A 23,042-nucleotide genomic window follows, 5' to 3' on the forward strand; every position below is an offset into this window, starting at 1 on the left:
GAGCTGCTAGTTGTGTCTTTTCAGAGAGGCGTTAAATCTCGTCATAAAGATTCTGAATGATTCAGAATCAACTTATTGCGAAGTTGTTTCAATGGTTACCACTGCACTTTGATTTTGTAGCTTTTTTCTTATTTGGTAGAATGTTGCAGAAAGCTTACACTTTTAAGTGTTTGGGTTTTTTTTTTTTTTTGCCTTACTTTCTAAGAAAAAGAAGGTGTTTGTGATTTTGCTTATATCTTTTTAGAACATTTGAACCCCTTAGCTAATTTCAGTCCAATTTTGTAGAGGGAAGGAGGTCTTGTAGGAGTTGACAACTAAAGAATAGAGACATAAGTAATTGTGCTCACTGATAGACTGGCAAAAGACAAAAAACCCTTTTCAACTATTTTTGCGCTGGTCAGGTGGCACCATATTTGAGTAAAGAATCAGAGAAGATGAAATTTTTCTAGAGTAGAGGTATCCGAGGTATCCATAACCTCTTCTTTCTGGATTTTTCAGTAGCTAGTAAATATAATTGTGCATCTGTTAACTCTAGGCAGTCTTCAGTGGAGCTCTGTAATCATTTGGGCTTTTTTAGTGAAATATGGCTGAACTTGATTTCTTTGCAACCTTCCATCCTTCTGCCAACCGTTTTTATAACTGGCCAGTGAAGATGGATGGGCACTGCCAGATATGCTTTCAGATGCAATGTGGTTAATCTCATTTTACTAAAAACTAGTTTAAAATTATTACTGGGGATTTTGTTAATTTGTACTTTAAAATAAATAGACTTTGAAATACGTGTAGTAAAAATGTTAATAAAAATGTCCGCTAGCTTAAGAGGGTGCTGGTTTTTGATATATTGCGCAATTCTTTAGATTCGTTTTTTGTGTGTTCTAGGCTGATGGATACTAGATGATGTTTTGAATACCAAATAACTTGAGTCTTTAAAAACAGCCAACAAATAACTCCTTTTTTCCTTTGCAGACTATTTCTATATTCTTGGCCAGTAACCATCCATTTATTGAAATGTTCCTATTATTTGTAATTATCACTAAATTCCTACCAATTTTTCATTTTAATAGCAGGTTGTCATTTTCAATATAACATGATCCGTTTGCTGAACTTAAGCCTGTAACTTAGCATTTTTAGGTTATAAATAAATCCTTTCCACAGAATCAAGAGGTTTTTTTCAGAGTCTATGAAATCTCTTGTTCTTCTATGTAAAAATTTTACACCAACATATTAAATTAGTCTTTTAAAATTGCTGTTAACTTTCGTTTGGCAAATGAGGTATGACAATTAGTATGGGATAATTAGGGATCAAAAGGATTAGATGGTGAGAGGTGGAATATGCGACCAAACCTCAGAATAACTAACTGGAACAAAATCTTGTTTGGTTCCTTTCTTTTTCCTCTAATGGATTTCTTCAACACAGAAGAGTAGAGTTACACTAATTTACACAAGCTTTCTGTCTTGTCAGCGTCGTGTGAAGGCCAACTCATCACTAAGCTTAAAGAGACGATTGTAAGGCCACAGTTGCCAGGATGAGACATTAGAGAGCTCCCTGGTCAATTAATACTAGTCATTACTGGAGAACAGTTCTAAAATTAGGTATCTTGACATTTATTCTCAGTCTGTCAATAACATACAAACCGTTTCTGATCAACAAAGCAGTGGGTTCCACTTTTGGAGCTCTTATTTCTCTATGCATTGCTAAAGCAATAGGAGTACATGTAAATGAAAAGCTTTCCATTCCCATGCTCTGCTAACAGTTAAAACAGAGATAGGAATGTTTCAGTGTAGCAGTCATCTAGATGATGATGATGATGTGTTTGAACACGACTAGTGTTCAGAACGGAGTTTCCTCTTTAACTTCTTTCAAGCCTGCAGGTAGGATGAGCATTTAGCAACTCTGGTTTTCTGAATCGTTTGTAGCCTGTTTCCCTCATACAATTCCAGCTTGCATCTTTAGTGTTCTAAGCTAAAGAATCTCCTTTGCAGTCGTCACCAGTCTGCGCAGTTAACGGCAAAGAAAATCACAGGAAGGAACAAGCAGCCAAAATCATCCAGAGATACTGGAAGACATACCGAAACAAGGTGAGGTTGTCCTGTCAGGGAGCGGTGAGAATATCCTTCTCTGAGTCTTACTCTTGTTTTAGCATCTACAGTAAACTGCTGCCAGGCTTCAGGAACTGCAACAGGGCTTCCCAGTATGATTCCTTACCACCATCTTCTCTTTTATTGCTTTTTTCAAGTCCTCCTTGCTGCTTCTTTTGCCTTTACTCCCTCCTACCCTGTTGTTTCTGCTGCAAAACAGCCAGTTCCTGAATGAGAGAGTCTGGGTGAGCAGAGTAACTGAGGAAGCAAAGCAGTGCTTGAAGCAGCACTGCTGCTGTTGCCTCCTTGGAGTATGATTGAGAAGTTGAATTCTGCTTGCAGAAATCCTCCAAATAATACAGGAAGTTCCAGGTATTGTGTTACACTCGACTAGGATAAAATTATCTAGAAAAAAAGCATTAAGCTTAAATTCTGTTCTGTAGGCAACAGCATAATGCTGCTTTTTCCACATATAAGATATATGGTGTGAGGTGGGTCTTGTAATTGCTTCTTAGGAAACTAAAGACAAAAGAGCTATCTACGCATCCTTCAAATGCTTTTTTTGCCTTAAATTTGTTATTTGAGCCTTCAAAGGGAAGTTGTGACAGGTATTTTCTGTGTGTTTTAATTGTTGGATAAATTTGAAAGATCTTTATTAGAAAAAGCTTGTTTAGATTTGTGGCACTAATTTAGGCATTTTTCATTTCAGAAAGAAGAAACTGCTCTGGATGAGGTGAGTGTCTTTTGTGATATCCACCAAAACAGTAAAAAAGATTTAATTTCTATCAAAGCACAAATAAATAGCTTTTATTATTTTTAAAGAGGGTTTTATTGTGATATGAACTGTTGTACCAAGATCATGTGTGTTCTTCAAGTTGGCTCATGAGCTTACTTCTTACATGCTGGGCTTTGTTTGGTGTTTCTTGTCAAATAGTTCCGCTTTTGGTTTCAGATTTTCTGTACGTGGTACCCTCTGCAATCTGAAAATTTTGAACAAAGTTTGATACAAACAGACAGGAAGATTTTTCTATATTAGATCATTCTAATAATGCTTTCGTTTTCTCTATGATGAGTCTTTGAAGTAGGAATTTGAAGCCTTTGCTAAGGAGAAATGTTTTATTAGGATAAATTGGTTTTAACAAACTTGTTGCTTTTCCTTAAATGTTCTGCACGAAGATTTTGATTAACCTGTTTTTCAAATAGCACCTTAAATTTGTTTCTTCCAGAACATAGAAAATCCTACTTTCAGAAAGTAGAGTAAATTCTAACTACAAATTCTACCTGTGTGGCACAAATGTCTGCTTTACATCTAAATTCTCTTTGTTGATTACAATCCAGTAAAATCCAGCAGGGAGGAGAGATTTACGTTGTGCGATTACCGCAATGGTCTGCCAGACTTGTCTTGATCTCTGATACCAGAGCATCACAGAGCCTACTGAGCAGCCAGAATCTAATCTGGGAATGGAAGTACGTTGCTCTATTTGTGAAATAGAGGCTAGTGTTGGCAGCTAGAACTTCACTGCATTTGATAGGATCAGTCATGCACACCTCTTAGATTGAATTTAAACCATGGGGATGTACGCCTATGGATTGGCACAGGTTGCGGCAGAGTACCTGTGAAGTAATGGGGATGTGTGAGTAACTTCTAAACGTAAGAAGATATCAAGACATCAAAGAGTTTCTGTTGCACAGGGAACAGTTATTTTCCTCGTGTGCCAGTTCCCTCTGGACTTTTGTTTTAATTTATAACTGCCACCTTTCGAAGGAACTAACATCTGCTTATTTCTTCTCATGCCAGGTAGTTGTTATGCTTCAGGCAGCTTTTAGAGGACATTTAGCTCGACAGAAACTGTTACTGAATAACAGGACGTATGACGCAAAATCTCACAACAAGGTAATTGTTGGGGCAAATGAGTATGCAGGCATCCCATTATGTTGAGTTTGCTGTGTAAAATACTGTACTTCAGACCTAGTTCTCTGAATCACACAGTGATGTTTTAAGGCATGGATTGGCCACACCACTGTAGTTCCAGAAAGATATTGAGCTCATTCCCGAACCTCCCTTTCCATCTTCTTCAGTTCAGCTATTCTTAAAAGTAAAGCTGTAGCTTCTCTGAATTATGGACTGCAATTAGGTCTCATCCTTTCTTCTGGTTCTTCAATCTGCTACCAACGTACCTTTTAGCTCTTTAATTTGGAGTGCTGTTGAAGCACTGTACTTGAGAGCAAGTGTTCACTGAATCATTGTAGTAATAGATGAACCTGTGTCACTGAAGTTCAGAAATATGAATTTGGAAAGCATCTTTGATTGATTGGTTTAAAAAGTAAAGGAATCTTGCATGTGGCATGCTCAAGCAAAGACTTGTAGTCCTCTGTCATGTCAAATTTGCTCCATATTTCTCAGTTCTGAATAGGAGAAAAATTCTTACCAATTAAACATTTAGTTTCTGTAAATAATTTGCCAACTTACAAGAACGTTCTTTGAACCTTTAGCAGGCTTAGTTTTAATTTGTAATTCTCTGTTGAGATTGTCCATCTGGTCGCACTTTGCATGCACTTTTCTTTCAGTAAACTGTCCCAGGTCTGAGTACTTGATAGAAGCAAAAGATATATCCATCAGGAAGACTGCTTTCCTCCTTCAACTTCGAAAGGTTTCCTTTCAAAGGAAAATAAATGAACTTTCCTTGCAGGTGTTTGCTCTTTCATTGATAGAATACAGATGCTTCAAAGCTTGTGTTACAAACAGATTTGTATTTCCTGCTTTAGTATTTTATTTAGTATTATAGAACCTTAAAGGCGGCACACCAAAAGGTGGAAATATTTGCTCTACTAGCACTTTCACAATCAGGAGTACCTTTGTGAAAACTTCTGTCAAGTTTTTAGGCAATCTGTGAAAGGTGAGTTTTCTTTAATCTGATGCTTTGCAGATCTCCTGCACATCTCCTGTGTCGAACTCCTTGAGCTTGTCTTCTGACTGTGAGGAGAAAGATGAGACTGTGACATTCATCCAGTCCATTTTCAGGGCTCATTTAGCACGCACAGCACTGCTCGAGGAGAGGTAAGTGAAAAATAGGTATTTCTGTAACTTGCAGTAACAAAATTGTTTTTATTACAGGAGAGGAGTCTCGTTTTCTAGAGTTTTAGTGTGGATTCCTTGGCAGAGAAGGAGAATAAGGCCATTGTTCCAACAAAGACAAAGGAGAGCTTGCTCATGAGAAAATGCAAAGGGTTTCTTTTTGCAGCAGTAGTCTTCCCATATCTGGTTTCACATTCTCTTCCATAGCAATGGGGAAAAGTAAAGTAAAATAATTATTCTTTGGGAATTTTTTTTTTTTTAATTGCAGTTGCTACCAAACTGATTGCTGGTACGTGTAAGAAAATCTGAAGCCCTGACATGTAAAAGTTAAGGGTTATGTGGATAAAGAACAAGGAGAGCTAGAGTGCCATCTTTCATGCAGCCTAGGGACTTAGCTCAGGAAGAACGCAGTGATTTGCTTACTGCCTACGTTTATAGTGACTGTCTTGAAAAATACTTCTTTTCTCTCCAGGGTTTATTGCTCTGAGAGTCTTTAATATTGACTGCCATGGTTACAAGGAGAGTTACATAGTTGTCTCCTTGGTTTAGTGTCTGAGTTCACTTCTGCAGGTGATAAGCTTTTACCTCTTGGAGGCTAGCAATGCAGCAAACTTCTGCATGCCCGCGGAAGACAGACCACAATTCCCAGTCTGTGCTTCATGCTGTGCAGTATGTCTTTTTGCAGGCCGTCTGTGTCCAGTGCACCAAGTGAGGAAGCAGATTCTGCAGGTTACGTTACAGAGAAGAAACCAGGCTCAGCAGCGCTCCAGAGACCTCCTTCAATCTTCATGTCATCTCTTCCTGGTAATTTCATTTCCCTCTGTATTCAAAAGTATGTCAGTTTTGGGTGGGTGCACACACAGTTTTATAGAGATGGTCTGCACACTCACACAGACACCAGACACACACACATATACACCCCTGCATATATATACTTGTACTCTGTGTGTGTGTCTTCTTTTAAATTGATGGCGTGCTGCTTATACTGGCAAATGCAGCCCCTTAAATAAAAACTAAAAGCTTTGGCACTATCAGTACCAGCTTCCCTGCAGTGCTTTGCCTGTCTGTCACAGCTGTGGTTTGGAAGGTCTCTCTCTGGTGTGAGTAGTAATTATTGAAGGAACATGGTGTTCCCCTGCCATTGCCTCTCTACTTCGTTTTCAATCCCCCCAGCCCTGTAGCTGCAGTATGGTACTTTCCACTACGTTTTGGGCCCAAAGCCATAGACAAGCCGAGAGTGTTTTCACTGTCCTGACTTATTTTCTGAAGGGGACAGACATCTGGTAAAACGAAGCATCCAAGCCAGCCATATGTGTATTTAGTCACGTTTTTCCAGCAGTCTTCAGCAGCTGCAGTAAGGGGAAAAATGAAGTCCTGCATAACCTTGCCAACTAGTACTGCTATAATGCAAACTTGGAGAATTTCTGTCTGTCTTTTATGGCTTTTATGCCATTTGGTTTCCTTCTTGAATTCTTCACTGCTGCTCGTGAGAAGAGGAGTTAAAGCCAAAGAGGCTTTTAAGAGTATTTTAGAAGTACTGAGTAGGAAAGGCAAAACAATGATGCAAATAAGACAGCCCCAAACATGCAGCTTCAAAGGACTTAAAAACAAACTGGAAAAGATTCATTCTATCCAGAGTGGGATATTTTAGGCTTTTGTGGACCAGCTGGAGAAAGAAGAGCAACTTTGAGCGTGACCTGAGAAACATTGGCTTGGTTTTTGTCAGTGAAAAGCTGACACTCTCTGCAAACTTACTCAGAAACAGCATGATGTAAGCAGCTGAGGCTGTTTCTCGAAGATATGATATGGGGAATGAGCCAGATTTGCTAGGGCTGTGAATACAGAAGTTACCCTTCAGTGAAGGAAAATGTGTTTAAGAAACTTTACTGTATCCCTTATTCAGAAGTGTATTCTACTTTGTGAAGGAGTAGGTAGTACTTGCTTCTGAAGATGCAGTTTTGAGTGATTTTACTTATGCCCAGTGACAGTATCCAGAAAAAAAAAGCTGCAGCCTCCTATTGTGCCTGGGCTCTACTGCAATAGTTGCTATTGGTATGCTCAGTCTAAACCCAGAGTAAATCAGTAGTGAAATTCTACCAAATGAGAAAGAATCACTTAAGAAAATGCTTTGTGCTTCTGAAGAAGTGCTTCTAACACCCAAAGAAGGGTGTAAGATGAAGTAGTCTGGTAAATGCAATAGTACAAATACTAATAGAGCACAGTCACTGTCTATTTAAGAAGTCTCCAAACGTAACTTTTATTGTAGACTATGAGGATAGAGTTTCAGAACTGAAGCAGTTCTGAAAGAATTTAGACGGGACAGAGAGCATAAACATTTGAACTTTCTTCCCTGTAGTCCTTTTTTGGTGAACATCAAAAAGGAGATACTGGGAACAAAGCAGGTTATATTTGCTGCTGGTCTTAAAAATATGGGAGATATTTTCAAAATCTGGGATAAGGATAGAAAGTATCTAGGTAGCTCGTGAAGACACATACTGGATACATGCTTGTGTAACTGCACAACTGCCTCATCTTGTGCTAAGTACCTATGTGAAGCATCAGCTTTTAGTGCCCTGGAGGGTTTAACAGAACTCTCACAAAAGAAAAATCAGGAAGAACCTGCTAAAGGAAGGAGAGCATTCTGGTCTAAGTGCCATCTGTATGGCCATCTCTATGGTGCCATCTCTATTTCTTTGGTTATAGCAGGCTTTTTTGCTGTTTGAGTTTGTGTAGCTTAAGAAGTTAATTCGAAGTCTAACACCTGTCATTCCCAGTTCACGACTGACTTAAAATTCCACTAGCAAAATTGGATTTTGATGTAATGTCATCACTGGTCATCCCTGGAAAGTACGTGAGACAAGGAGCTTGTTTAACAGCTGAATGATTTAAAGCAGTCAAATTCCTTTAGCTTTAAATCATGCAGCTGTTGAACAAGCTCTTGCTGCATTTGTCCCAGGTCCGAACTCGCATTTCGTGACCTCTAGGTCTTGCAATGATCTTAAACTTTAAGTGACAGTATATATTGCAATAAGTCATTCAATTCCACTAGCCTTTTGACATCTTTTTGAAAGGAAAGGGAAAGATTAAATTGTGTTTTAAAGAACCTTATGTATCTACTAGAATAAATGCAGATATAATCCTGGTCTATTCACTCTGCATATAATTGTTAGCTTAATTTGAGGCTTTTTTGAAATCATAATGAATTTACATACAATTCTTAAGTCCAGTCAGTGCCTACTCCTTCACAAGCACAAAGAAAGTTGTTACTCTGAAGTATATATTACACTGAAGATGAAGACAAGAAAGTCTCAGACATCAAACACAGGATATAATCAAGAGTAATTTAGACAGTATCAAGCCATTTCATATATAGTATCTGTTTATTGTTGGAGTGACGTCTTCTGGATATCATGCCTGTTTTTAGAAGTTCTCTTTACTCATCATTATCACCAGAACTACTGGCTCATAAATCTTACTGAAAAACTCTTAAATTATTTGTTGACTGATGCCGAGAAGAATTTCACTTAAGTAGAAAGTCATGTGTGTGTTTGCTTCTCTGAGCTGAGGTCAATGTAATGTCTTCCCTGCATTCCTCCTTTCCATTCACCGCCTTTCTGTCTGTCACTCATTTTCTATTTCTGGGCTGGTAGTGGTCCCCTTTCTTTGTTTCACGTTCCAGTTGCTGTGTAGCTCCTCTTCCATACCAGGAGGGTTTTTTTTCTCTTGTTTTACTGAGACCCATGGCATGTCTTTTCTTCTCCCCAAGTAATATTCTCTCTGCACCCTCCATTTTCCCTTTCATTTCGGTGCCAAAGTCTCGGTTGTAGGGCTTCTTATTTGTCTGTTTTCTCTTTCAGCCACAGGTCATCTTGATTTGTTTTCTTCTCTGGGAGATAGTGTTTTCAGAGAATTGATATTTTAAACTGAAAAATAAGCAGAGCTGAGGGGAGAATATTGTGCTAGGTGTATTGATAGCTGAGGAGAGGATATTGTGCTAGAAGGTATTAATAGTTGTCATCATTTAGTTCATAGATCTCTTGCAGAGGGGATACAAACTGCTGGTTCTTTTCATCAGATATTAGGAGCCTTCTATGTATCCATTTTGTCCCTCTGATTTACCAGTATTTACTGGAATCATTGGTTGTCTATCTGTTCATGCTGTGAAGATTTCTTCAAATGCTGGAATCCATGAGATGCATAGAACCATGCACCCAGAAAAATAACAAAGAAGCAACAAAAGGAAAAAGACATACCATGGTGTAGTCACCAATTTTATTGTCATTAAGTAGGGCAGTACAGCATGTATATAGTATTTATGCTGTTTTACAGATTTAAGGATGAAGGGCAGTCACTGAGACCTTCCAGTCTTTTTTTTTCATTCCTGATTTCCATTTCCTGTCTCTACGTCTGACTGAAGTTCTCATTATGACCTTTTTGCTTAGTGTAAGCTTGCTTGGGTCCATTTTTCCTTTCTGGCCATCTAATAATATTTATGTTTATGACCTGAGATGGCTTCAGTATTGAATTGCTTTACTTTGTGGTGTGTAACCTCATGCAAACATTTAAAGACATTAAAACATATCATGTGTTGTCAGTATGTAAACTCAATGCATGGCAAGCATGCTCTTTCATTAAAGAGAAACAGGAATATTATGTAGGGAAAGATAGACCAGAGGTATTCATAACCATAGGTAATTCTGGAAACTTAATGGCTTAGAGAATACTACGCTTCCCACGAGGGCTTGTTGTTGTCAATGTTATTTATTGATGACCTTGTTTCCTTTGTAATTATTTCAGCCAGGTCCTCTGAGAAGCAATCGCAGCTTACTCCCTCTCTGTCTGTGGATGAAGCTCACTCAGACGATTCTGATGATATCGTCATTGTCTCTCCTCTGTTGCAAATGAAGAAAAATTACACTCACTTTTAAGTTTCGATAACAGGTTGTGGTGATCTTGAATTATTCAATTCACAAACAAAATAGAAAAAGGGGAATATCAGCCCTTTTTTAATGACAGCTGTCATTATTTCAGTTATAAATGAGTAATTGTTTGATATGCTGTCTCTGCAGACTATGGCTAATGCCACTGACTGTTAACCTTATCCTCCTGGTACGCAGACAGAGTTTGGATTTAAAAACTAAACCAAAATAATGTTTTGTCTCACAGTGAGAATTGTAAATTCAATTACCAAATTTAAATGAAAGCGATAAGACCTTAAGCTATTTCATGTCAAGCAAAGTTTTGTTTCAAGTCAACTAAAATACTTTATTTAATCAGAAAGCGATTAATAACATGGCTCTGATTTTCGGCCTGTTTACGTAAAGGGGAACAGCTTGTATTTGTTACCAGGACCTCTCTACTTAAAAATTTTACTGTATTATATTCTAATATCTGTTTTGTTTATTTTTATACCAAACATTTAGAGTCTGTGCAGTCCTTGTAAAGGCCATTTCTTTATCGTAGGGCTATTCTAGGCCCACTGTATCAGCAGGGTTTTGTTATTTATTGCTTTTTCCAAGCGTACTTGCTATCACATGTATAGTACCATTTTGTATTTGCAATGTCCAATCACGTAATCAATTTTTTGTGTTTGTCAGAGACAATGCGTAATAGTAGGAGTAGGTTCTGTAAAGGATGTCCTTGTGACTGCTTTTTCTGCTAACGTATCACAAATACGAGTGGATTATGCAGGGTCGTCTCTAATACGTGAAAATGTTTGATGTCGGTGCTACACGGCTTCATGTCCTGTTTTAGCTTACGTCACTTAACTGTCTGAAAGTTTCACCTAGCTAGATTGCTCATACACTGAGCTCTAAGGGGTTTCAAGTCGAATGCTGCTTTGCTGTCCTTGATCTTCTCAGTACTACTTTTCCATATGCACATATTGTATATATACTGTGAGTTCACATTAAGTTCAGTCACAGGCTGGGAGAGGGATCGCAATATAGAGCCATTGTCTGTCGTTAGGTAAAGCTACAAGGCTGACTGCTGGATAGTGTGTGCACTCAGAGCTCTGTTCCGAGGGATAGGGATTGGGATGAGCATAATATACAAAACCTAACCCATGCACTTTGGTTTGGGAACAGAGGTGGTAGGTTGGATTATAATATCCAGAAATAACACTTGAGAATATTGTTGTCCATGGAAGGACCAAAGACGTGATGAGCTGTGGAGAATACGATCAGAGGCGTCCTTTATGCACTGTACCCTGGAAGGGAGGATGTTATAGTTCCTGCTATCACGCCAACATTCTTCATAGGCATTACAATGTGTGCGGGTTTTTAAGGTGAACCAGATAAATTATATGGTATTTACTGAAAGAAAAATTTAATTTTACAGTGACACAGTGAAGTCTTTGTGGAGAGCCTAATGGTTTCTTTGTCATCAAGGAGTAATAAGGACTCCTGTAAACAGAAAGCACACTTTTAAATATAAGATTTTTATCACTTTTTCCCTCTTCTTTTTTAAATTAAAAATCAGTCGACAGTGTTTCACAGAATACTAATAAGTCAGAGCTGTCTCGGTTCTTTGATTTCAATGAAGCGCTATCTGAGGCTTATCATAGTTCATGCCAGTACTCGCAGCTAAAGAGAAACTGGATGGCTGCAGCACAATGCAGCTGATTTCATTTAATCCCATCAGTGGAAATGCTGCCTGTGCTATTTCCAAAGGCAGTTTTGGGAGCTCTCCATACCCAAAGCAGTCTGAAGAATGTCATTTACACTCCCATTGGGTAAATTTTTCCTGTTGGTACTTCAGTGATGTGACTGTCATCTGCAGAAAGAATAAAAAAATATATAAAATAAAAGAATAAAAGGGATAGCTTCTTGGCAGAAGCTGAGACCTGTTTCCCATGTTTTCTGGAGGTCATGTTATAAAAGTCATTTTGACAAACAGAAGCAGACCCATACTGAGTTGTTTATGTATAATATTTCCAGTCTGTAACTGTGACCCTGTCATGGATACCTCCAGAGAGTAACTAGAGCTGAGGACTCTGACTCATTAAGGGGAGAGTAGGTAGTGTGCCAGGACAAAGGCTGATATAAAATACCTACCTAGCTGTTATCCTATAAGGAAACTCTTGGCCAGCAAATGTAATGAAGATTGCATTCTTTTACTTTCCTGTGCTGTAATAATCAATATGAAAGTATTAGGAAATAAATACAGAGCAGAACTATTTGTGTTGTAGCTGAGCATATGACTAGCAGTGGCTCACAAATAGACAGATTCTGGGACAAAGGAAAGATAGTATCTTGGTATGACCCAAAGGCACAGACAGAAATTGGGGTGAAAAGGGGCAAATGTTTTCTAGGATGAATGAAAATGCATCTAGAGCTTCCTAAATTTGAGTCTATCTCCTAGCTATCAAAAATTGGATACTTAACCTGAGCCAGGCTTCAAACTCATGTCCTAGTTTAGAAGGTAACTATGTGCTCACTGCACCTCAAAAGTTTGGTGTGGTACAGTAGAAAAAGAAATCTCCACAGCGTTAGTAGCCTTTAATGTTGTTTCATTATATACTGTAGTGGAAGATGTTGAATGGATCTTGCACTTGGGCCACAACAACCCCATGCAACATTCCAGGCTTGGGGATAAATAGCAGGAAAGCTGTCTGGCAGAAAAGGACCTAGGGATGTTGGTCGGTAGCCAGTTGAATGTGATCTATCAATGTGCCCAGGTGGCTAAGAAGGCCAACAGCATCCTGGCTTGTATCACCAATGGTGTGGCCATGAGGATCAGGACAGTGATCATCCCCCAGTACTCTGTGCTGGTGAGTCTGCACCTCAAATCCTGTGTTCAGTTTTGGTCCCCTCACTACAAGAAAGACATTGAAGTGCTGGAGCTCGTCCAGAGAATGACAGTGAAGCTGGGGAAGGGTCTGAAGCACTAAGATTATGAGGAGCAGCTGAGGGAACTGGGGTTGTTCAGTCTGGAGAAGAGGAGGCTGAGGTGAGACCTTATCCCTCTCTGCAACCACTTGAAAGGAAGGTGTTGCGTGGTGGGTGTTGGTCTCTTCTCCCAGGTAACAACTGATGGGGTGAGAGGAGCTGGCCTCAAGTTTTGCCAGGCAAGTTTAGACTAGGTATTAGGAAATATTACTTCATGGAAAGGGTTGTCAAGCATCAGTACGAGTTGCCTAGGGAAGTGATTGAGTCACCATCCCTGGAGATGTTTAACAGACAGGTAGATGAAATGCTCAGGGACATACTCTCGTGGTGGAGTTGGCAGTGTGAGATTTATGGTTGGGCTTGATGATCTTAAGGGACTTTTTCCTAACCTAAACAATTCTGTGAAAGGACCTGTAGTTGGCACTAGGTTTCGTTCTGTGCTTCTGTCTGAATGCCAGCACCTGTAAATCTGGGAAGTATGGAACAATGAAGGAAGAAAAAAAGTTCATTTTGGAATCAATGGTATTTTTCCTTAACAGGGAGCTGAGGACAGTAAAAATCAGTGTGGCTCAAGCTTGAGAAAATAGGACCAAAAGAAACATATTCAGTTTCTGAAAAATTGGTCTTCTGTAGAAAGAAAATACATCTTTTGTAGTAACCTTGTGGGGGCGTCAAGGTCTTGAATTAAAATTAAACTCCACTGTAACCTGCATGATCTATCAGCACACTTTCCATTCTGCTGATACGGGTTAATGTTGCCTACTTAAAACCTTTCGCAATTTACAGTAGAGATCATGTGTGAATAGAGAGATCTGATTTTCATGGGGTGTTATCACTCTTGATCTCTTTTTGCCCTTAAGTGCCTATGCCTGTAAATCTTTGCTGAGGTAACCAGAGCTGGAAACTGTATTGTTTTCTGGGTAGCTATAAAAATAATCCCTGCACAGGCAACTTTTAATGTAGTTGAAATGGAAAAGGATTAATTCTGCTATCTGAGAGCACCATTAATTTTAATGATCTTTTTAATATTTAGAACTGTGCAAGTCTCTTATGTAATTTATTTTGGGGTCTTTTAAATGCTTGCAGTGTATTTTCTCCTAATACTTGAAGTTTCAAATAAAGTATGTAAATGAATTGTTCGTGCCTTCCTGCTGCAGGTGCTGCATTTGCGTTACTGCTCTGGCCTCTGCTCCCTGCCCTTCTTTTTTCCCTTTGCACCTAAGTTGACCCCTTACCTCTGACTGGTTTTGTGAGCTGATGGCAACAAGGTAACTCTTAAAAATGTGGAACTGGAAGAGGTGATAGGGTTTTTGCTTTCAGACTTGGCTTCAGGTGTTTTGTTCAGAGAAGACAACCTGTCATGCAGTTCTATAATGAAAAGTTGTGCCATTCCTCAAATGTAACTCGTTTTGTGCAGAGTACAGCAAGTTTTATTTATGCCTTTTCATCTGTTGTGCTCCGTGCTTGATGGTTGCACCAGTCATGCTAAACACTTCCCAGACCAGTGAAATTCAGAGAAAAGATTCAAAATGAGTAATTGTGGTGATTGTTCATGCCTAAATACGTTATTGCTGAATACTTCTCGGAAACCTTTGGCAGGAATGGTGTGGAATGGATAACCGGCATTTGAACTCGCCAGGGCCACAGAGCTCCCCCTGCGTGAGGGTTTGGTGGTGCTGCAGATAGGCAGAGGACTGGGTGAGACTGGTCTGCTGTCAGCTGAGGCACGTATGGGAGTCCACACGGTTCCAAAGGCTGTTTACTTAAGAATGTACCTTGGTTATTGTTGCTGTGTATGAACCTCTGGTGGAAGGAACTAGGATGTATGCATTCCTTTCCAGATCCAGTGAAAAAGCCTTTATGGACTCCCAAAAAACCTAAGCCTTGTGCTTCTTTATAAAGACAGAAGACCCTGCTAACTGCTACGAAGACATGGGAATCCTGCAGTCATTTTCCTGTCAAGCAGAGTCCTTGCTGTAAGACTAAACCAGCTGTAAGAGTACAAGACTGAAACAATCAATCTGTGGTGAATAGCGTATCTGAATTTGACTTTTGTAGCTCTGGAGTCTCTTCTCCGCTGATTTATGCTCTGGGTTCCTTAGCAGAAACTTCAGTTTTAAATCTTAAATGCTGGAGGTGAACCATGTAGCATGAAGGGAGAAATTTTAATATGATTTCTTGGAGCAGATTAGTCTTGAACTCAGCTGAAAGCAATTAAATGTTCACACTAGTTTATTAAACCATACTTTAGCTTCATCTGAAGTCAGAGTGCCCTTGACTTGCAAGCTTTGCAGCATCTGTTTATGGTAGGTTTGTCAGCTAACTAATTGCTTTCCTCACATGAACTTCTAAGGGTGGAAAAAAAAAAAAGTTTCATTCATTCTTTGGGCATCATTAAGACTTGCCAAGAGCGAGATTTCCATCTTAGGCTCTAGGTTCTTGGGGGAGGATTTTCAGGCATGGTTCCTGCCTGGTGCTGCATCAGTTCCTCTGTTTCCTTCTAACATTTGCTGCTGTGGTTCTTTGGTAGAGACAGTACTGAGATCAGTCTCTGAATGCCTGCCCTATTTTCAGACGTGTGTAAGGCACTTCGGTGCTTGCTTGTACATGGCCTTAAGCACTTACTCTTCCCTCGCTCTGCTCAGAGGAGTAGCCTTGAAGGGTGAGTGTTGGTAGGTTCTAATTAACTGTGCTACGTTGTAGTCTGCTGATTAGGTTGTACTCTGTCCCTCTTGCCCCTTCCACTGGCCGGCCTAGCTGCCTCTTTCAAATCTGAGAGCATTTGTACGTCTTTTCTGGACTCTAGGAAGGCATTAATGCTCCCCTCACTGGAGCTGTGTATAAAGAAAAACTCCCCTCTCACGGTGTTGCTCAGACTGCAACAGCTTTACTACTTGGTAGGGGTTTTACCAACTTGCTGCAAAGACACTTTGTGCCTTTAGGGCTTCTGTTCTTGGTAGTGCAAGTAGATGTATCATAAAATCTTGATGTTCAAAATGGCCTGGGAAGAGCTAGGAGGGATATCGTGTTTTTGTAAAGGCCTCTCTTACCTCCCTCGCTATGGGCCAGATAATATCACACTTGGATCTTGCTCCTCTGCCCCTCCTCAGTCCGTTGGCTCTGCGGAGAAGAGGCTTTGCTTCAGTAATGTAACCAAGCTTGAAAGTCTTTCCTGTAATATGAATTTAGAACTGAAACACTGTAGAACTTGTGATTACAGTGCTGCTCTAAAAAAAAAAAAAAAAGAAAAAGAAAAAAAGGCTGTGTTTAAGTGGCTTCTAGTTATATGCATGGAAAATTAGAATAGCTTTTACTAAATGGGGATTGACCGTGGATGCCTGTAGTACCAGTTACAATATTCTGTGCAAACATTACTTAGTGTTGTCATTACCTAGCAAAAATCTTATTTGTATCTTACACAAATTGTGGCAAAACCTTCTGTTTATCTAACCTGGAAATTTTTCCTGAACAGGCTTTCTATAATTTACACACAGAATTGGCAGTTTTCTTCCTCCTCTGACAGATATTTAATAGTCATGTATTGCATTTCTATGCTGGTAAGCCTTTGTTATTATACAAAGTGTACTAGAATGTTGTGAAGAAATATCTTAAATAATTAAACAGAAACTATGAGTGACAAAACAAACTAACGAAGTGCAATTTGAGCTCTGTTATTCTTTCCTTTTTGTATTCACTTATTTGCTAATTTGCTGAACTTACTGAACTGCAATGGATCTCTCTGTGATTAGAGAGAATTTGCCAAGTTCCTTTGTAATTGTTTCTTTGCAATTAACTAAATAATAGAATGTTCTGTGGGTTGCTCTCTGGGGAAAGGAAAGTAGTGGGCAGGTGCTTTTGCAATAGGATTTCCACATCTCCCACCCATTTCCCTGGAACTCACCAAGCGTAAAAAGACTGGTAGAATGTGATGAGGAGAGAGAATGTTGCCTCAGGACTGGAAATGACAGCATTAACCTTTACATGTAATTTCTCTGAGTTTCCTTAAAGCTTTTTATGCTGGCCCTGGTTGTGATTATTCTTCGTTTAAACCAAAAAGTCCCTAGGAGGACTTCAGAGGAAAGGGATGAAGACCCAGATTTGTGTTCATGTCTGCAGCCACCTCCATTCAGGGGAAATCCTTCAAACTAGGAGGACAAGTCACCTGGGAAGAGCCTCTGCAATGTGGCTTTGCTGGGAAGAGCGGTGCCCGGGCACCGAGCTTTTGTGGAGGGGGCAGTGAAATCTGGGAGAGCCTGGAGGGCAGCCCTGGCTGTGTTTTTACCTTTGGCTTTCAGCAGAAAAATACAGAGGAAGCCCTGGGAGGAGAGGAAGGGTAATCTTAATAGAGGCACAGTCTAGCTCAGCAGGAAGGAGGCACGGCGTGATGTAAGGGCAGATTTTATGGAGCAGCAGAGGTGAGCAGGGCAGAGGTATTGCCTAACAGTGTCAGATGAGTGCTGAGACACAGTTGTCTCGCTGACCTCCCTCTGACTGCCCGTAATTTAGCCCCTGGTCTCAAGAGGGTAACTCATCCATCTGCTGGCACTTGGAGTTCAACATTGCCTTTTTATAAAAAAATAAAAAAATCTGTATTGTTGGCTAAATCCTTTCATAACAGTCTGACAGCCAGGGGAAGGCTTCTTGCTTCACCGTATATTAAAAGCTGAATTATTGCATTTCCTAGTGAATAAGAAAAGCCAGTGGTATGGACTGCTGCTCTAAAAGGTGTTCTCATTGCAAGTAGCACATCAACAGTGGAGATGTCTGGAGTCAGAGAGAAGCTTGTGAAAAATGGAACATTTCTAGGAGTGCTTTTGCAGATGGCCTGATGGTCTCAAGGGGAGAGGCTGCCTTATTTTGGAGGGTTAAACTGTTTTTTTGTTTTTATTTTCACTGTCTTTAATTTCAAACATCTCTTGTTGTGCCTGTTTTGTCCAGTGGTTCTTTAGCAAAGCTACTGTCAAAGCAAGTTAGCAAACCACTAACACGGCTCTTAGGGTTACTTTTCAGCAGGATTACCAGCTGACAAGCTGACATTTGCAGTTTGGTTTGGGTGCTTGTAGAACTGTTCCCACAAGGGAGATTTACTGTTAGTTTTTATTCCTGGGATGTCAAAGCAGTAGCTTGTTGGTTCATTTTGCTTTGGCAAAACACAGTGTGTGGGGAGGGAAAAAGGCTGCTGTAATTAAAACATGAGAGCCTTGATAACTGTGATGTTGTCATGTAATCAAGAACTACCTGAGTAGGATCAAATGAGATGCTAGACAGCTAAGAAATGCAAACACTGCTTTGTGACATGGTACAACAGGCTGAAGTGCCCTGCCATGGAAAGTACAGCTAGCCATAGATCCTGCGGTTTGCCTGTTATTCCTAGTTTGCCAACTTCATTTTGCTCTGCATTTTCATCTTTTTCCCTATCATTATAAATAATTGTGGGGGAGAAATTGAAACTGTTGATGTCTCTGTTTCTCTGTAATCCCAAATCCTAATTCTACTGTAATTTAATGCAGTTGTCTCAGCAGCAAATGGCTGTGAGAGGCATGCACACCAGTGCTGCCGAGCCTGCTCTCTTTTCCACTTACTCCTATCCCCCATATGGCGCCTCAAACTGACGTGATGATACTCTGGTACTCTTACACCCCTATTTAATAGCATCCAGCTTTTCTGTCACTTGTTCCAAAATGTTTTGTCAAAGAAGATCTCAGTGTGGAGTGCTTGCTGCATCTGCTTCTATTCCATGTCTGTTCCAAGTCCAAAGGTACTTGGACTCGCATCCTGGTGGGGTTTTTCTGTCTCCCCAGTGACCCATGGCAGCAGTTACCTCTGCAGGATAGATTGCAGCCTTGAGCATTTTGGTGCTGAATTGCACGAACCCTGTGGCATAAGTGGCTTACGCAGAGAGATCTCTTGCCCTCAGCAAGGTCTCTTCCCTCCTTGTCTTCAGGTTGTTTGAACTGCAGGTGAAACATATTGGATCATCGGGCTTTAAAATAATTCCGTCCTCATCCTTCTGATAACTGTGATAGCAAAAAAGGAAGAAAACATTCAGTTGTCCTCCTGCAGAAAAATAAATACCTTCATTGGAGAAGGCTGGAGGGAGCTAACATCTTATATCTTGTATATCTTGTACTTGTGCCCATACAGTGTGGCTGTGAACTCTGACGTGTGCCTTAATGCTATTTGGGAATGATAAGATTGTTGTTTGGCTGTGTTGATAATACTTTCATGAAAATCCTGTCCCAGTCAAAAGCTATTAAAGTTGATGTTATATTTCAGAACATCAGCAGAAATGTGTTCATTTGGTCCCAATGTGTTAAATAGCCCATTTTAGTATTTTTTCTTTCCTTATTTATAAAGTGCATCAGTGAGGAGAGTGGACAGTATGAAGTCCTAACTGCATTTGCAAAAGGTAGTAAAATTATACTAGCCAAAGACATGTCTCTATAATGTCTCCTAACCTGCTACCATTTAGGAGAAAAAAACAGTTCATATTACCCTTTTTTCCCCGATGGGATACACAGCACTCCAGTATTTTTTGAGTTTTCATGGGCCATAATGATTTCTAATTCTAAACAGCTCTAACTAGATGAGAGTTTCTCAAGCCTTTAAGAGCTCTGAGACATTTGCATGTTGTCTGGAAGGCTGGATGGTCTTTTTTCCTCTTCCAACTCTAAATTGTGTTGAGTGATATTTAAACCACGTCATTTTCAGCTTGTCAGATCAGGATCAGCTGTGGGTAAAGGGTGCTGCTGCAGAGCTGGGATGGGAGGTTTTTGTTTGGGTGACTGTACAGCGAGAGCGAAGGCCATGGCGATGGTCAGAATAGACTGGCCAAGTTTAGAAAATCCTGCATTAACGCAGTGTCACACTACATCGCTACAGAAACATAGAATCATTTAGGTTGGAAGAGACCTTCAAGATCATCGAGTCCAACCGTAAAATAGTTGGAACAAGAATGAAATTATTTGACCTCTTCCTTTTAAAAGAAAACAGCAAATATTTTATGCATGTCAGTTGTAATAGGAACAGTACAATCTATGAATAAAGCAAAGGAATTTGGGATTGCTGCTGCTTACGGTTGATATCTTTGCTATTTTACTGTGCTATCCTAACATTATCCAGAATATTTATGTACTCACTGGTTTCTGATGTGTCCCACCAGGAGGGTAGGCTTGTATTTTTTACCTTTAAGACTAAAAATAGTTTGGTTAGGTTCTGTTTAGAAAGAAACAAAAGGCCTTTCCATTGGGTGAGTATAATCCTTGGGAAAGCTCTGTCGGAGTGACTCTGTGGGTAGCACAACGCCTGCTGTTACATCATGCACAGCTCCACAGTGTTAGACAGTAAAATGCTGCCATTGCTGAAATACTTAGGTGTTTAATTCACAGTTTTGATTTACGTAGTCATCAAAACAAGCCGACAGTTCCATATCCATCAGAGTTAATGTAGCAATGTAATTGACGTTGGAGCAGGGGCTGGAAGAGGCCAAACATTTGCCTGCAGAGTCATAGAATGGTTTGGGTTGGAAGGGACCTAAAAGCCCATCCAGTTCCACCCCCTGCCCTGGGCAGGGACATCCCACTGGATCAGGTTGTTTGAAGCCCCATCCAACCTGGCCTTGAACACCTCCAGGGGTGGCACAAACACAGCTTCTCTGGGCAGCCTGGGCCAGGGCCTCCCCACCCTCACAGTCACAACCTAAAGTCTCATCTCCATCTCCCCTCTTTGAGCTTAAACTCGTTCCCCCTCATCCTGTCCCTGATCCAGAGCCCCTCCCCAGCTTTCCTGGAGCCCCTTTCAGGACTGCAAGGCTGCTTTAAGATCTCCCCAGAGCCTTCCCTTCTCCAGGCTAAAGAACCCCAACTCTCACAGCCCGACGGCAGACATCGCTTGGTGCCGGGGGCGGGGCCAATGGACCGTGTGGGCGGGGCGGAGCGGTGCCGAGCTAATGGGGGGAGTGGGCGGGGCCACCGGGAGCGGACATAGGGAAGGTGGGCGGAGCCAATGGGAGCGAGTGGGCGGTGCTTAGAGGGAAGGAACCAATGGGAGCTGGCGGGCAGAGCCAACGGGAATGACAGAGTTGGGCGGAGCCAATTCAAGCGGATGGGCGGGGCCAATGAGACCGAGTGGGCGGGACCAATAAGGCTTAGTGGGCGTGGCCAACCGGAGCGGGAGGGCGTGGCCAATGGGAGGCGGTGGAGCCTCTGCGCGAACAAAGGGGGAGCGCCGGGGGCGGTTGTGTCCGCGGCCATGCGGGGTTGGCAGCCGCGGCGCGGGTGAGGAGCGGCGCTCCATGGCCGGCGGGTCAGGGTAAGGAGCGGCGAGGCGGGCATGGCGGGGGTCAGCTACTCGCCGCCCTGGTGGGTGAGCCTGCTGCACCGCCTGCCGCACCTGAGCCTGCGCTGGGAGCTCACCGCCGCCGACTTCCGACCGCACGACGCCGAGTACCAGCAGGTGGGTCTCCGCCCGGGGGCTCCTCACAGCCCGGAGGAGAGGGGGGGCCCCGAGCCCGGCCGGGAGCCCCGAGCGGCTTCCAGCTTGCTGCGAGCCCCGGTGCGAATCACAGCATGGTTTGGTTGGAAGGCACCTTAAAGATCATCCATTTCCAGCCGTCTGCCGTGGGCCATCCCTGCCCGTGGTTGATCGAAGCCGCAGTGCCCGCTGGAAGGTGCTGCCGTGCGGGAGGAACCCACTCGGGGCCGGTGGCGGCTGCCCTGCTCCGGGGGGGCCCCGGGGGAGAGGCGGCATCGCTTTCCCAGGGCCGCAGGAACGCGGTGATTTAGCACCACGGTGGCCCCGGAGATGCTCGCGGGGTCCCGAGCGGCGCTCTGTGGGCGCTGCGCTGCGCGCATCCCGCGGGGTGTGGGGTTGAACCGATGGTTGAGCGCGGCTGTGTTGGCCGCTGTCGCCTTGGAACAGGGCTGCCGTGGCTCTGCTGCCTCGTCTTGCCACGGGCTCTGGCTTTGGAAACACCATTTTGATTTTCTGGAGGTCCCGTAGCCGCAGCCTGCTGGCACGCACGCAGGCGGGAGGGTCACAGCATCTCAACAGTTCGTGTTTCTCCGACGAATAAAAGGTATTAGAAACACTTGAGAAAGCAGCGTGTTTGGGTGCTTTGTTTTAAGCCACTAAACAGCTCTGCGGGCTGAAGCTACGGCAAAATGTGAGAGAGGTGTCAAATACAAAGAAAGAGCTTCAAACCAGTGAACAAATTAGATTTGGGGGGGCTTCAATTGGTTAATTTGTGTTAATTCCCGTGGCTTAGCAGGGTTCAAGATGGCCACACAGAGATGTAACTGCACAGCAGCTTAGCTGTGTTTCCGTGACCTCGGAGGGCAGCTGCCCTTAAAACAAGGGAGACGAGATGCTGGAGATCAGAAGTTACCAAGAGTTCATGGGAAGATGCTCTCGGGAGTGTGTTATCATGAAACAAGCACTCGTTGACCTTTGAATAGATGGCAGATGTACTGCTTTTCACTTAAATCGCTTAAAAGCTTTCCTTGCAGCAATCTTGGGTTGGTTGGTTGTCAGAGAGGTTTTTTTACGGTGATCATATTCTGATTTAAAGCCTTCTGCTGTTCTCCTGCGTAGCTGCCTCTCCTCCCTTGATGCTGTTAAGGACTTCTCGCACAGCAGTAGAGGGCCTTTTAAGTCTTAACATCAGCTCGCAAGAAAATGTCTTATCAAACCCAATCCCAAATATCTTGATTAATGAAGTGCTTGTCATCAGGAGAATGATTTAAGTAGCAGCAACAGCTTTGCTGGTTTTGGCGTGGGGAGGGATAGCAAACAGGCTCTGGGAAGGCAGCCTGTGATGTCCGTGTTGCCAGTTACGTAACGGAGCTGCTGTGGCTCTGCAAGTTGACTCTGGAGTTCGTAGCAATGTAGATTAATTCTGGGGCAATGAAATGGGGAAACTTAATCCTGGAGCGGGAACTGTAATGCCAAATGTTCTCTCATGCTTTAAATTGTTCTGAAGGCCTTTTTTTTCCTGAATT

The 23,042-nt window shown here is 41.9% G+C and overlaps 2 protein-coding genes across 7 annotated transcripts in view; both read left to right on the forward strand.

Moving 5' to 3' along the window:
- IQCE (IQ motif containing E) overlaps positions 1-20,062 on the forward strand; it is a 33,526-nt gene extending 13,464 nt beyond the window's left edge. The window contains exons 17-24 of one of the 4 annotated variants that reach the window (XR_008452432.1): positions 1,984-2,079; positions 2,789-2,812; positions 3,878-3,973; positions 5,007-5,137; positions 5,841-5,959; positions 9,953-10,096; positions 14,202-14,312; positions 14,886-20,062. Coding sequence is in view for 2 of the 4 variants with exons in the window: in XM_054080654.1 (XP_053936629.1) it covers positions 1,984-2,079; positions 2,789-2,812; positions 3,878-3,973; positions 5,007-5,137; positions 5,841-5,959; positions 9,953-10,083 (597 nt within the window). In the remaining 2 variants the exon portion in view is untranslated. Of the gene's footprint in view, positions 1-1,983; positions 2,080-2,788; positions 2,813-3,877; positions 3,974-5,006; positions 5,138-5,840; positions 5,960-9,952; positions 14,609-14,885 lie in introns of those variants that run through there. The other 3 variants (XR_008452431.1, XM_054080654.1, XM_054080652.1) reach the window with 3 other exon arrangements.
- Positions 20,063-21,224: 1,162 nt separating this feature from the next.
- Positions 21,225-23,042, forward strand: part of TTYH3 (tweety family member 3) — a 72,701-nt gene continuing 70,883 nt past the window's right edge. Inside the window, exon 1 of one of the 3 annotated variants that reach the window (XM_054080472.1) lies at positions 21,225-21,498. In XM_054080472.1, coding sequence (XP_053936447.1) covers positions 21,376-21,498 — 123 coding nt within the window. In that variant the 5' untranslated portion in view covers positions 21,225-21,375. The remainder of the gene's footprint in view (positions 21,499-23,042) is intronic. The other 2 variants (XM_054080470.1, XM_054080471.1) reach the window with 2 other exon arrangements.

This window comes from Cuculus canorus, chromosome 15 (genome assembly GCF_017976375.1).
Source record: "Cuculus canorus isolate bCucCan1 chromosome 15, bCucCan1.pri, whole genome shotgun sequence".
Taxonomy (NCBI): domain Eukaryota; kingdom Metazoa; phylum Chordata; class Aves; order Cuculiformes; family Cuculidae; genus Cuculus; species Cuculus canorus.